Genomic DNA, 13,204 nt, shown 5'->3' on the forward strand with positions numbered 1-13,204 from the left:
TGAGATGGAAGGAAAGCTTTTGCCTGTCCCCACTGCACACCACAGCAGGCCTCTGGCACTCAGAGCCCACCCCACAGAATTTTCCAGGCTGCCCATCACCCAATAATGCTGTTTCACCAGACCATCCCCCACCCTTCCTACTACTTTGTTCTGTTTCTGCTGCTCAGTATGGCCTTTCTGCCTCCATATTTCTTTCTTTCTTTCTTTCTTTTTTTTTTTTTTTTTTTTTGCGGTACGCGGGCCCCTCACTGCTGTGGCCTCTCCCGTTGCAGAGCACAGGCTCAGCGGCCATGGCTCACGGGCCCAGCTGCTCCGCGGCATGTGAGATCTTCCCAGACCGGGGCACAAACCCGTGTCCCCTGCATCGGCAGGCGGACTCTCAACCACTGCGCCACCAGGGAAGCCCTCTGCCTCCATATTTCTTCATACTTTTAAAGCTTATCTCAATTTCTACTTCCTCCAAGGAGGAAGTCCAAAAAGCCATCCCCCAAAGACTTCTAGTCTAGTTGAGTTGCTGACACTTGGGCTGTGGGTGTCCCTGTTAGTGGAGAAGGAAGATCTGGCCCTTGGGCCCTCCATGAATTGTGGACATGAGGTGTCTTCTGGGATCCTAGGAACCCCTGAATAACCTCCTGTTCCTCCCTTTTTCTGTTACAAAGTCCTCTGGACCCTGTAGCTCCTCCTCTGCCTCCCGGCCCAGACTTTTCTCTGTTACTTGGTTACTGAGTGATTTTAGGGAAGTCTCTTGACCTCTCTGGGCCTATTGCAGGCTGAGTTCTCTGGTTCCAGAGACAGAGTGTCTAAGAAGGATGTTTATTAAGGAGGGCCCTTGGGCTCAGTGCCTGGGGGAGGGAGGGAGAGGAAGCTGGACTGGGCAGAGGGAGAAACTGAGCTACAGGGATCTCTAGAGCCATAATGACCCAACAGAGTTGTCCCATGTTGAGCCCAAATGGCTGGTCTTTTATCCCAAGATCAGTCATTGAATGCAGGCAGTCTGGGGTAGGGCACGCCCGTGGGCAAGGCTGCTCTCTGCGGCAGTGGCAGTCCCTAAGGGGGCTAAACGTTGAAGGCTGTCCACCTCCCAGGAACTGGAAAAATAAGTCCTTCCATGAAGGGGGACCTGGGCAGCGCATCAGTGCCTCAACTTCCTCCTGTAATAAGGGCATCACGGGACTTCCCTGGTGGTCCAGTGGTAAAGAATCCACCTTCCCATGCAGCAGACACGGGTTCGATCCCTGGTTGGGGAACTAAGATCCCACATGCTACAGGGCAACTAAGCCCACGTGCTACAACTACTGAGCTTGCGCACCTCAACGAGAGATCCTGCGTGCCGCAAACTACAGAGCCCATGCACCCTAGAGCCCGCGCACCACAACTAGAGAGAGAAAACCCATGTGGCCACACTAGAGAGGAGCCCGTGTGCCACAACTAAGACCCAACGCAGCCAAAAAAAAAAATAAATAAATATATATATATTTTAAAAGGGCATCACAATACTTCACTAGGCTATTGTGTGGATGAAATACAACAATATATGTCAAGTTCCTAGCACACACTCTGACTCATAGTCACTGTTTAGTAATGGGGAGAATGTTTATTGTCTGGGTATTGGGCTAGGGTCTGTTGAGTGACTCTGACCCTAAGCCACTTTTCCTCTTTTGGGGGGAGGTGACCAACGGGTGGGTCCATGTACGCTAAAGATTCAAATTTAGACTTTTGAAGTTTTTCCCTATGAGGTTACATATAAAGCCATTGAAATATAATAACATCAATGAAATATGTTAATCATACAACTTTAAATTTAGGTATCAGGAGGTAAATTATATTTTTTATTAATCCATTAATTATCTTGTGAACAACACTATTACATGACATTGTCTTTTTGTCTTAACTTTTCCAATATGTATGCTTAATATGAACCACTTTATCTATGATCTTGTTTTGGAATTTCTTCTTTTAATATTCAGGGATGCTTGAGAAATGGTAGTGGTCCAGCCTCTTTGATGACCTGATGATTTTTGTGCTACGTGTCCAGGGATCCAGGAGGCAGATGGACAAAACAGCTTCTTGTCTGCTAGGCACACGGCAGGCCTTAGATCTCCCAGTTCACCTGTCCACACCTTTATCAGCCCGGAGGGGACTTCAACCAGGTCAGGTGTCCAGGTGTCCTTAGGGGCCGACGCTCCACAGAGCATGCTCCGTGTGGAATCCGACAGGCGCCCAATCCCAAACAGCCACTTCAGGATCCCACCCCTTCACCCCACCCACCACCCACTCCTCCCCCTGGAGCCGGAGCAGAAAGCGGGAGAAAGTAAAAAATTGGGCGCCCGATTCCCTGACCAAGTCCCTGGCTCAGCCGAGGGCACCTCCCCCCGGTCAGCAGTCCTGGAGTGTAGTGGTACCAGCCGCGCGTGGGATCCCAGTACAGGGCGCGCTGACCCTGGGAGCGGGGTTGAGGGTTAATGGGGACCAGACGTGGGGGATAGGACCTACCGGGAAAAGATGCTTTGTTTTGCAAGCTTCTGAGCTTGCGTTTCGGTTCTTTTTAGAGAAAGAAGGAACAAATCGCTGTGATGTCTTCTGACCAGGGCACCCCGGGCAGCTGCACCGGTCTGGGGATGGGGGAGCCGCTGCGCCCTGAGCCCATCGGCTGCTTCCGGCTCTCTAGCCCCTGGGCAGAGCCGGCCGCAGATCCCAATGGAGGCTTGGAGCCTGGGAGTCACCTACGCTCCCTCTTGGGTCAAGGTTCAGTCCCAGAGGGGAGAGGGGTCATGGCCGCGATCTCCAGGAATGGGAGCTCTGCAGTCCCCTGAGCGGGTCCAGGACTTGTCCTGCAGATTAAATAAGTCCGTATGTAAAGGCTAGTACAGTCCTACTCTCACTGTCCTTAAGAAATGGGGCTGTTATTTCCTCAGCACAGTGGCTCTGGAGGGTCCTGGCAGTGGCACCCTGGGTGTGGGAGTAGCCAGCTCTGCAGAAGCCCGATGGGGGGGAGGAGAATCCGCCAGCAGATGCCACCCACCCTGTCCACCTTGTTAAACTGGACTGAGAGTTGGACACACCCACTCTTCCCTGACTTCCGAGACCACTGCTCCTCTGTCCTTCTCCTGTCCTTGCTTCCATTTCTTCAGCGTCCTCTCTACCCCACCTGCACTGCCTCATATGCAGGTATTTTGATGTAGGCTGTCTAGGGTCAAAAAACTTTCATGGAATTCATTATAATAATAATAAACAAGGCAACTGAAGTTCAGAGAAGTGGCTTAAGGCCATTCAACTGGTGCTCTGCAGGAGTCAAGGGTGGCCAGTGAGGGAATTGCAGAGTTTGGATTAATAAATAATGGTGTTTAAGATAAAACAAGGTTGCTTGTGTTTGGCGGTCAGAGCTGTCAATCCATCACTGGGTATTTTCTGAGTACCTGCTGTGTGCCCAGCTCAGAGCTGGCTTGCTGGAGCAGGGGGAGGGAGATTAAAAAGATAGAAGATGAGGTTCCCTACCCCCAGAAAGACTAGCATTTAGTCTGCATCCAAGGAGTTGAGGCCATTTAACTGATTTTTGCTTTGAAAACTTTACATCATTGTTAGAAGAAATTATTTTAAAATTTTTTCTCCAATTCCATCTTCCAATACAAAGTTAGTTAGTTAGTACTTTCTCCTAATTTGGGGCAATAGGTAGACATAATTTTTATTTTTTTAACATGAAATCTATAATTTTGTTTACAAATAATAATTGGTTTACCAATAATTTTGGTCCACTCTTTTTTACATATCTTGAAAACACATTTCCCTGCCTTCTCAGTCTTTTTAAAAATGTTTATTTATTTATTTAGCTGCATCGGATCTTAGCTGCAGCACGCGGGCTCTTAGTTATGGCATGCGGGATCTAGTTCCCTGACCAGGGATCAAACCTGGGCGTCCTGCGTTGGGAGCGTGGAGTCTTAACCACTGGACCACCAGGGAAGTCCCTCATAGACTTCATGATTATCATTTCTATGCTGTATACTATTCCCTCATATGGCCATACCATATTTAGCCACTTTTCTGTTGCTCCTTAATGCCAGTTTTTTTGTCATTATAAATAATGTGGCTATAAATATCTTTGTACATAAAGCTTTTTCCTCTTCTTTTAAATTATGTCCTTGGAATTAGTGCCCAGAAAGGGGATGACGTGGTCAGAGTGTTGACTGTTTTGTAGCCTTGTTATGTAGAGCCAGACTGCAACTGACAACATTTAATAACTAAATGAAGTAACCTATGTACTTCTGCCCTATATCTGAAAAGAATATTGTAGAGAATAAGCACTATTGGCACCCACGATGTATCAGGTCCATGCTAGCAGGACACCTGGGGATGAACGAGAGGCAGTTCCCACCTTTGGGGAGCACAGAAGCTGTGGCTCTTCGACCTTTTTCTCTTCCTAGGACACAAAATATTCAAAACTGCTACCCATCTTAGGGCAGACCCAGAATTTGGCAATTCTCCCAAATTCTGCAGGGACTTGAAATACAAGCATGTTTTTAAATCAGGAGAATCTTAATCAAAAAGGGTATAATTTTTGGCTTCGATGAAGCAGGTAATTGGCTCCTAGCTGTAACTCCATTCCTTTTTCTCGGATTCAAGAACATCAGGATGCCTAGAGCCCATGCTCCACAACAAGAGAAGCCACTGCAGTGAGAAGGCCTCGCACCGCAACGAGGAGTAGCCCCCGCTCGCCACAGCTAGAGAAACCCCACACGCAGCACCGAAGACAACGCAGCCAAAAATAAATTAAATAAATTAGAAAAAAAAAAAAGAATATCAGGATGGGGAGTCGGGGGGATAAATTGGGAGTTTGGGATTAACAGATACACACTACTATATATAAAATAGATAAACAACAAGGACCTACTATATAACACAAGGAACTATATTCAATATTTTGTTATAACCTATAATGGAAAAGAATCTGAAAAAGAATATATATCTGAATCACTTTGCTATACACCTGAAACTAACATATTGTAAATCAACTATACTTCAATTTAAAAAAAAAAAGAATATCAGGATGCAAGATGAGAGGGATGGATAGATGACATAGAACGACTTTGATTTCTAAATTCAAGCAAACCATTCCCAAACCAGGCATTTGTGCTGTGACACAACTGGACAAGTAAGATGATCCTTTTATGTGTAAACCTGTGCACAGGGCTTTTGGGTAGGTAGGCCAGGATCACAGAGACAGAACACTGGGGCTCAGGTGCCAGGATGAATTGGAGCCAAGAAAACTATGAAGAATCTGGGACCCAAAGGTCATAAGGTTGGCCAATGTATTGCGTTCATTAAATGCTATGTACTAGGCACTATTATTAGGCGCTGGGATACAGCAGTGATCCAAACAGATACAAACCCCTACCACTGGGGAACTAATGCGTAGGGGTGACCGGGGGGGTACAAATAAGTGAAATATTGAGTATGTCAGATGGTGATAAATACAACGGGAAAATAAAAGCAGAGGAAGGTGACAGGGTGCTCTAGAGAGGAGGTTTTAAATAGGGCTTTCAGAGATGGCCTAACTGAGATGATGACATCTGAACAAAGGGCGAGCCTTAGGATGTCTGGGAGAAAAGCATTCCAGAGGCCCTGACGCAAAGCCTTGAGGCAGAAGCAACAGGCCAGTGTGGGCTGGGAGCAGCACAAGGAGATGAGATCAGAGAGAGAGTTGGGGCCATTCTGTGGGTGGCCCTACAAGCATTTTAGGCATTTCAGCTTTACTCAGAGGGAAGTGGGGGACCCAGTGGACAAGGAGATGTGGTCTGATCTGGCGAGGAGAACGTACTCCAGGGCGAGGGGGGCAGAGCCCAGTTAGGAGGCTAGTGGCAAGTCAGCAACCCAGGTCTTCGGACTCAACCCAGTTCCCTTTCCACGCACTTGGCCCGCCTCAAACTTGAGGTGTGAATTGTTGGGAAGGGCAGAACCTACAGTGAACCCAGCCAGGAGGAAAGGTTTCTAGGAAGGTTTTTAAGTTCACTTACAACTTCGTACGTTGGTCTCATTCGCACTAGAAAAGTTCCAGTGTGCGGTTTTAGCACGGGGAGCCTGGGTGACGGTCCAGTTACACCACGGACAAGCTGTGTGGCTTCTGGCAGGTCTTCTAACCTCTGGCCGACCCAGTTAATTCATTTGTAAAATGGGGCTATAAATGCCCTCACTGCTTCATATTTTCAAACGAGATCGCTCGAAAGCACCTTTGAAACATCGTTGTCGTTTACAATAAAACAAATGTGAAAATGGAGCTGACCTCAAAGGGATGACTTTGAACAGCACTTCCAAACTCTTTCAAAAGCGCCAAGCTTTGTCTCCTTCGAGGTCGCCGGAACCTACTCGCCTCTCACCTAGCGCCCGCGGCGGGGCTGGGAGTGCAGCGGGGCGGCGGCTGGCGCGGGAGGGAGGTGGCGCTGGGGGCCGGGGCGGGGCTGCTGAGACCCCGAGCCCCCCGAGCTGACCCCAGGCCCTCTCTGCCCGACCCTCGGCCGGGCCCTGTGCGGGCGCCGGGGCGGGGGGCAGCTGCGGGCCGCGGGCGGGAGGACAGGCGGGGCAGGCAGCCGCGACGCGGCCTGGGCGGAGCCGCCCCCTCCCTCCTCCCGCCCAGCTCCCGCCCGCCCCAGGCTCCCCGGGCCCGCGCCGCGCTCTCTTTCTCCGACAGCTGCTGGGGAGCCCAGCGCGCCGCTCCGCGTCCTGCCCCGTCTGTGCCCGGGAGTCGCCGACCGCCGTCGCCGCGCCATGACCACGCAGCAAATAGCGCTCCAGGGCCCGGGACCGTGGGGCTTCCGCCTCGTGGGGGGCAAGGACTTCGAGCAGCCTCTCGCCATTTCCCGGGTAAGAGCAGCCTGGGACGCGCGGGGAGCGGGGCCATCCCGGGCTGGGGAGCGGCGTGACTCAGAGGGGACCTGGGGCGGCCGGGGCCCCGCGGGCGCTGTCGGAGACGGCGGCTTCCGGAGCCCAGGACGGAGCCGGGGCGGCCGGGCGCAGCCAGGTGCGCCAGGTGCGCCGAGCGCTTTCCGCGCACCTCGGGCCCGCAGCCCCCGCCGCGCTTGCCAGACGCCGCGCTCCCAGGCGAGCCAGCCGGCTGCGGAGCACCACTTACCGCGTCCGCGGGACAGAAAGGCGCAGTTTTCGTGCCTTCGCTCCGGAAGCGTGGCCGGCGCGTGGACGCGCTTTGTCCGTGGGTGAAAGGCTCAGGGTCCCCGCAGATCTCGCACGCTGGGAGGTAGCGCTTCCCCGTTCTAAACAAGCCGCAGAGCGGCGGAAAGCAGTTTGGAAGTAGCAGGAACCACCTGGAAAGTGAGGTGGAGAGGATGTGAAGTTTACTGGGGCGGGGGCGGGGAGGGCGAGTGAGGTTAAACGCAACAATCCAAACAACTAGTTTCTCACTCCTTGGACTTGATCCATGGCCAGGTTTTACCTCTCTAATGTCTTTTGGAGAAATGGCGGGATTTTGGTAACAGACCAACCCGAATAAGCCCTCTTGGACATTCCACTACTTCGCGGGAGATGGCCGTGCCATATTTCTGCCTGGCATTTCGGGATTATCAACTGATCAGCCCTTTTCCCCCATAAATAGGGGTGCGGTGGGGTTCCCACCTTATGTGTTTGTCTGGGGGAAGTTGGTGCTTGAAAAATTCTCAGAGGGTCCTCATCTGTTTGGAAGGGCCCAGGTTCAGTCGGAGACGACCAGGTCCATCATCCCCATATAAAGCGGAAGCCCGAGGGAGACCCAGACTCATTGTTTGGAGGCCCAGGCTTTGGTCATCTAGTCTGGGCTAAAGGCAAGGTTGATGTCCCACTGAGAGTTGCCACATTCAGTGTGCCACCAAAAGGCGGGCAAGAAATATTTTTTGACTGAATGAAAAAAGGGAGCGCAAAGCACTCTCTGGTACCCAGCTTTGCTAGGCCTATCATTCCATTCATGGGCTCATCTGCTTGCTGAAGATGACCCTAGACCTCCCTCCCCAGCCATCTGAACATTCCTCCTTTTTCTTGGAGGGGGAGGGTGGAGAGGGAAGGGGAATATCCCTATGGGTCTTTTTGACTTAGGTCCTTGCCTCCAGCCCCCGAAAGAATATGGTGGGAGGCGCAGGAGGAAAAGAATTGGGGCTTCCTCTTTGGCTTCTCTCCAGCCACAGTCCTACCCACATTTCCTTGCAGGTGGACCCTAGTGGAGTGATGTCTTCTCTGACCATCCCACTCCCAAAAGGGGCAGGTGCTTCAGTTCTTAGGCCCTGTCTTCCACCTGCTGTCCCCAGGGGACAACTTTGATTATTCTTGCAGGTACATGCTGTCTTCCCAGCCACCAGCCAGATTCCTCAAGCGCAGAAACTGTGCCTTCCCCAAATCTGGACCCCTGCCCCCAAGGCTGGCACCGAGCTGAACCTGGCTGTGCCCAGTAAATCTTTGCAGGCTTATTAATAAATGCTTATCCAGGGAAGGCACATTTAGACTCGCTTACCTCATAGTCCATTTGTCCCCACTCTTTGTGTCTATAATTAACCTGTCAGCCGGCTCAGCTTCTGAATTTATGTATGACATGAAACCCTTTCTTAAGAACTGGAGAATATGGCTTCCTCCAAGGAGCCGGAGCTGGAGCTGGAGGGACAGAGTGGGGGTGGTTAAAAAAAAAAAGAATTGAGAATATATTGGCCATCTATTAAAAGGGCAATTACTGCCTGCCATTTTAGCTGTTTTAAAAAGACTTAATGCAAGTGGCCCTGTGCTGGAATGATGGTATGGGGTGGAAAACACAATACTGTGAATTCTTTAGTTTGTACCCTCATCTGTTTTTTAATTTTTTTATTAGCACATGTCTCGTGAGCATATAGCATATTCTAGAAACTATACAGCAAAGCCCTGGAGTCCCAGAGATGAAGAAGACACAGCTCCACTCTCAAGGTGTTCATGGTTTAGTGAGGGAAGCTTATCTTTAAAACGCCCTGGGTTGTGCTTTAATTGAAAACTGAAAGTGACTCAGAGGAGGTGACATTCTCTTCCTGACAGTAATTTACCTGTTTATTCATCTCATTATTCCCACATGGAAAAAACCTGGGCCTCCTAACTTCCTGGGAATGGTAGCTGAGATCTGGTATAGGTCTGATTTTTGCTTCTTACTTGAGCTGTACCTGGGGTGAGTCTTCTACTGTCTGTGGCTGCCTTTTTTTATCTCTGCAATGGGGATAACTCCAGCCATTGGCTGTGAGTTAAGGTATGTGAGATTGCTGTGTAAACAGTGAACAGTAGTGAGGATGTGTGAGCATCCGCAAAGTTATACACACGTTCTGGTTGGTAGGTGTGCTAGATTCATCATTCGGGGCAGATACAGTTTGCTGTGGTTTTGTATATGCAGACTTTGAGTCTCCACACCAAAGCAAACCATAAAATTAGGCTGGGAAAGGAGTGCCTTTTATTTAAATAGCTATGTTTGCTTTCTCTTGCATGAATTATTCTGGTATTGGCTTCATTCTTTTGTCAAACTACTAAAGCTCCTGAATATAACTCTGTAATCTTGTATACTTGAAATTATTTTTCTTTTTTAACTTTTTTATTGTGAAATTAAAAAGTCATAAACTAAAAATGCACAGCAAATGCTTATAAAGTAAATACCTGTAGAGTTACCACCCAGGTCAAGAAATAGAACATTACCAGAACCTCAGCAGCTCACTAACCTACCTCCTTGTTTTTAGCCAGTTTCTGAACAGAAACAAACAGCACACATTTGTGTGTGTGTGTGAATAGCTGCTTTTGTTCAATATTTTCATCTTTGTTATTGTGATACACTTAAAAAATTTCAATCCAGCTCTCCAACTTTGAATGGACATAAACTATCTTTCTTCCTTTTACCAGTTTCTCATTTAAGCCTCTACCTTGGACTCCCTGAAGTCCTCCTTGGACTCCCGACACATTTGCAATTGTCCTCTGAGATTTTTTTTCTCTGTCAGTTCCTGCTCCAGGTCTACAGTTGTCTACCTCCTTGAGTTGTGGTATGTTTTTTTTTTCCCATGTCAATTTCTTATTTCCCCTAGTTGCTTTCCATGGAAGTCTTCAGAGAATCCACACCCAGGCCAAAATTGCTGCTGAGTTTATGTTGACTGTTTTTCCTCTCCCAGCAACTGACAAAAGGCAGGAAGGGGCGGGGCCAGAGATAAGGGGATGCTCTTGGTGGGAGGAGTTGCTCATTTGCCTCTTGATTCCTAGGGAAGCCTTTGCTAAGAGCCTCTGGTTTTAACTCAAGTATCCTAAGGAGTGTTTAATAATGGATACTCTGTAGTCAGAGGGTCTTTTCTGACTTTAAAGAGTGTTATTTCCAGACTCAAGTAGGCTTACATCATGTCCTTGAGGTCGAAAGAGCAGGGCTTATCTGTCAGATTGTGAAAAGTGAGAATTGTCCATAAAGGCTCATTATGCATTAATGGCCCTTGCTCTGTACTCCCTCATTCTGTGAAATTGATCACCTGGGAAATATTAGCTGCTCCAGCTGATCTAAGGAGAGGAGGAAGAGGATGAATTACAGGGAATGGCTTGGAAGTGAATGCTTGAGCCTACTGGCATGAAATTCACCAAGCCATGTTATGTCCCTTTGACCAGAGACCCTGCCCCTTACCTAAAATCCTGGATGCCAACCTTGCTGGCTTGTCTTTGAGGAGGAGAGAGCGGAGAATGGTGTTAAGGTATTGCAACAGGGCAGATAATTGAGAGGAGGTTATCATTTAACCACTGAGATCACTCTCCTACTCTGATCAGGACTGGGAAAAGTACCAGTACTGCTCTTGTGCTGGGACTAGTTAGGAGTGGCTTCCAAGCTGTGCTCATTCCCTAGGCCGTACCTTGCCATTGCTCCCTGGAGGAGAGGAAAATGAGTATTCTTTGCCTTTTACAGGGGAGAAGCTCAGTGCCCATAGGTTAGGTAATTTGTTTGAATTTACAAATTTTTTCAATGAATGAACTACTTCTTAACTTCTTTGTAAAGGAAAAGGTAAAGGCTCATTAAAAATGAGCAAAAGGCTATGTCAGAAAATTAATTTTTAAAGGATGATTTGACTTCCAGTATGTCTCAGAGGAGAGCCTGGAGAAGCTGCCAGAACTTCTGTATGGTGCCTGGTAGAGTGTCCAGGGCAGGAACTCAGGCTGAACTCCAGTCCTGAACACCACACTGGGTGACCCCAGGTATGTCACATGCCTTCTCTGGGGCTCAATTCTCTGTAAAGATAAATAAAATAATAAATAAGCAAACCAGTGGTTTTGTACCCTTTGAATATGAGGGCCCCCCTTTTTTTTTATTGTTAAAAAGTGTCCCAACCTCTCATATGACATTAATTGTACCTTCAACCACCAGTTGATGAGAAAATGTAATATGAATTCAGAAATGTTTTCAGATGAATTTGGGTTGTGTTATTCATCTGTGAATATCTATGCCCAAATGACTCCTATGTTAATCACAAGAGCCTCCATTTACACTTGGAAGATTTGTGTGAGAATATTTGATTGGCTTGCAGCAATGACCATAGTTAAACTGTATATAAGACTTTTTATATGCCAGGCAGTGTTCTAAGAGCTTAACATAGTCTTTCAGTAATCGTCACAAGTATCTTGTGAGGTAGATACAATTAAGATACCCATTTTATAGATGGAAAAACTGAGCCATGGAAACATTAGGTACTTTGCCCTTGTCATACAGTAGTGAGTGGATAGAGCTGGAATTTGGCTGAGCAGTCTGGCTTCAAAGCCCATAGCCTTAACCTCTATGTCATAATAATGTTTTAACAGTAGCTAATATATTTTGAATGGCTACTCTGTGGTAGGTGTGCACTTGCATTATCTTTTTCTGTACTCCCCACAACCCACGACACAGGGACACAGGACACACAATACATACAGTAAATCGAAGAGCTGGGATTTGAACCCAGACAGATTGACTCCCAGGCCAGCTTTAACCACAGTATTCTGCCCCCTGATAAGCCATAACTGTCAATATTTCATTGATAATAATATTACCCAACACCCAGGTCTGAGAAGTGCTAATGGCGGGGCAGTCATCAACATGAGGGGTAGGACTCTCCTGGGGTCCTCACCCCATAGCCCCTCACGCCCATGGGGGTTGGCTGGGTTGGCCTCAGCCTGAGTGCTCCTGGAGCTCAGAGCATCCTAGAGAGCAGCACCTCCGCTTCCTGTTTCTCCTGAAAAGCTAGAAGCCATGGCCCCACCTGGGAAAATTGACAGACCAGCCATAGGATTCCATGGCCGTGTGAGCAGGGAAGAACGGAAGAGCAGAGGAATTGGACGATTTGCCAGAGAAAAGCCTCTGTAGGTGGCCAGGACGGAATCTGGGGGCAGTTTTTATGGCAAATAAAGATGACCAGGGAGTGGACAGATCCACCTTGCCCAGCCAAGGACGGGCCTGCAAAGTGGCGGCCAAGCCAAGTCCACAACAAAATGTACCCATGAAAACCTAAGACGAGAAAGGTAATTTCCGTATGGCATTTAGCACCCTGTGTGATTGTTGATACTGTTATTAGCACCAACGTGGGTAAAGTGGGAAGCTCATCTGTAACTGAGGTCCGTGGTGTATTTTCATATGTGTAAGTACACTGCCTTCTCAGTAAATGCCATAAACATGAAAAACACCTTTCTGAAGAACACTCTGGTCTTGTAGGAGGCCACGTTCTTGATCAAGAACTCGGCCTAATTTTAATAGATATGACTACTCATGTCTATCAGATAAGAAGATAAGGACATAGGTATGACCTATATAGGATAAACTTGTCAAACGCATACAGATAAATAAAATTCAGGTGATGCAGCAATGATTTACATCCATTTCTTTAAAAAAATTATGTATATAAAAAAAAATACACTTCCACAGCTGGACGTGATCAGACCCTATGACCCAACAATTCTCCTAGTTAACTGCTCAATAGAAATGTGTCCACATGGCACCAAAAGACATGTCAAGAATCTTCAAAGCAGCACTATTCACGATAGCCCCAAACTTGGAACAATTCAAATGTCTAACAACAGTGAAATGGAGAAATAAATGGTGGTATATACAAGTAATGATATGAAACACTGCAGCCATGAGAATGAAGGAATTACAACCATGCACAATGACATGGATCAGACAGGCAGACATATGATGTTGAGAGAAAGAAGCCAGACATAAAGCATAAATACCACATCATTG

General features: G+C 47.9%; 1 protein-coding gene and 1 long non-coding RNA gene across 5 annotated transcripts in view; one reads left to right on the forward strand and one right to left on the reverse strand.

Moving 5' to 3' along the window:
* LOC308627277 overlaps positions 1 to 9,093 on the reverse strand; it is a 53,609-nt gene extending 44,516 nt beyond the window's left edge. For 2 of the 4 annotated variants that reach the window (XR_014017384.1, XR_014017385.1), the window contains exon 1: positions 6,009 to 6,532. This is a non-coding gene — a long non-coding RNA (uncharacterized lncRNA). Of the gene's footprint in view, positions 1 to 6,008; positions 6,533 to 7,120 lie in introns of those variants that run through there. The other 2 variants (XR_014017382.1, XR_014017383.1) reach the window with 2 other exon arrangements.
* The window catches only part of PDLIM1 (PDZ and LIM domain 1), a 42,422-nt gene continuing 35,847 nt past the window's right edge, over positions 6,630 to 13,204 (forward strand). Inside the window, exon 1 of the mRNA XM_081253185.1 lies at positions 6,630 to 6,852. Within this exon, the coding sequence (XP_081109311.1) occupies positions 6,757 to 6,852 (96 nt within the window). The 5' untranslated portion in view covers positions 6,630 to 6,756. The remainder of the gene's footprint in view (positions 6,853 to 13,204) is intronic.

The sequence above is a fragment of the Mesoplodon bidens genome (assembly GCF_964165515.1).
Source record: "Mesoplodon bidens genome assembly, chromosome: 1".
In the NCBI taxonomy this organism is placed as follows: domain Eukaryota; kingdom Metazoa; phylum Chordata; class Mammalia; order Artiodactyla; family Ziphiidae; genus Mesoplodon; species Mesoplodon bidens.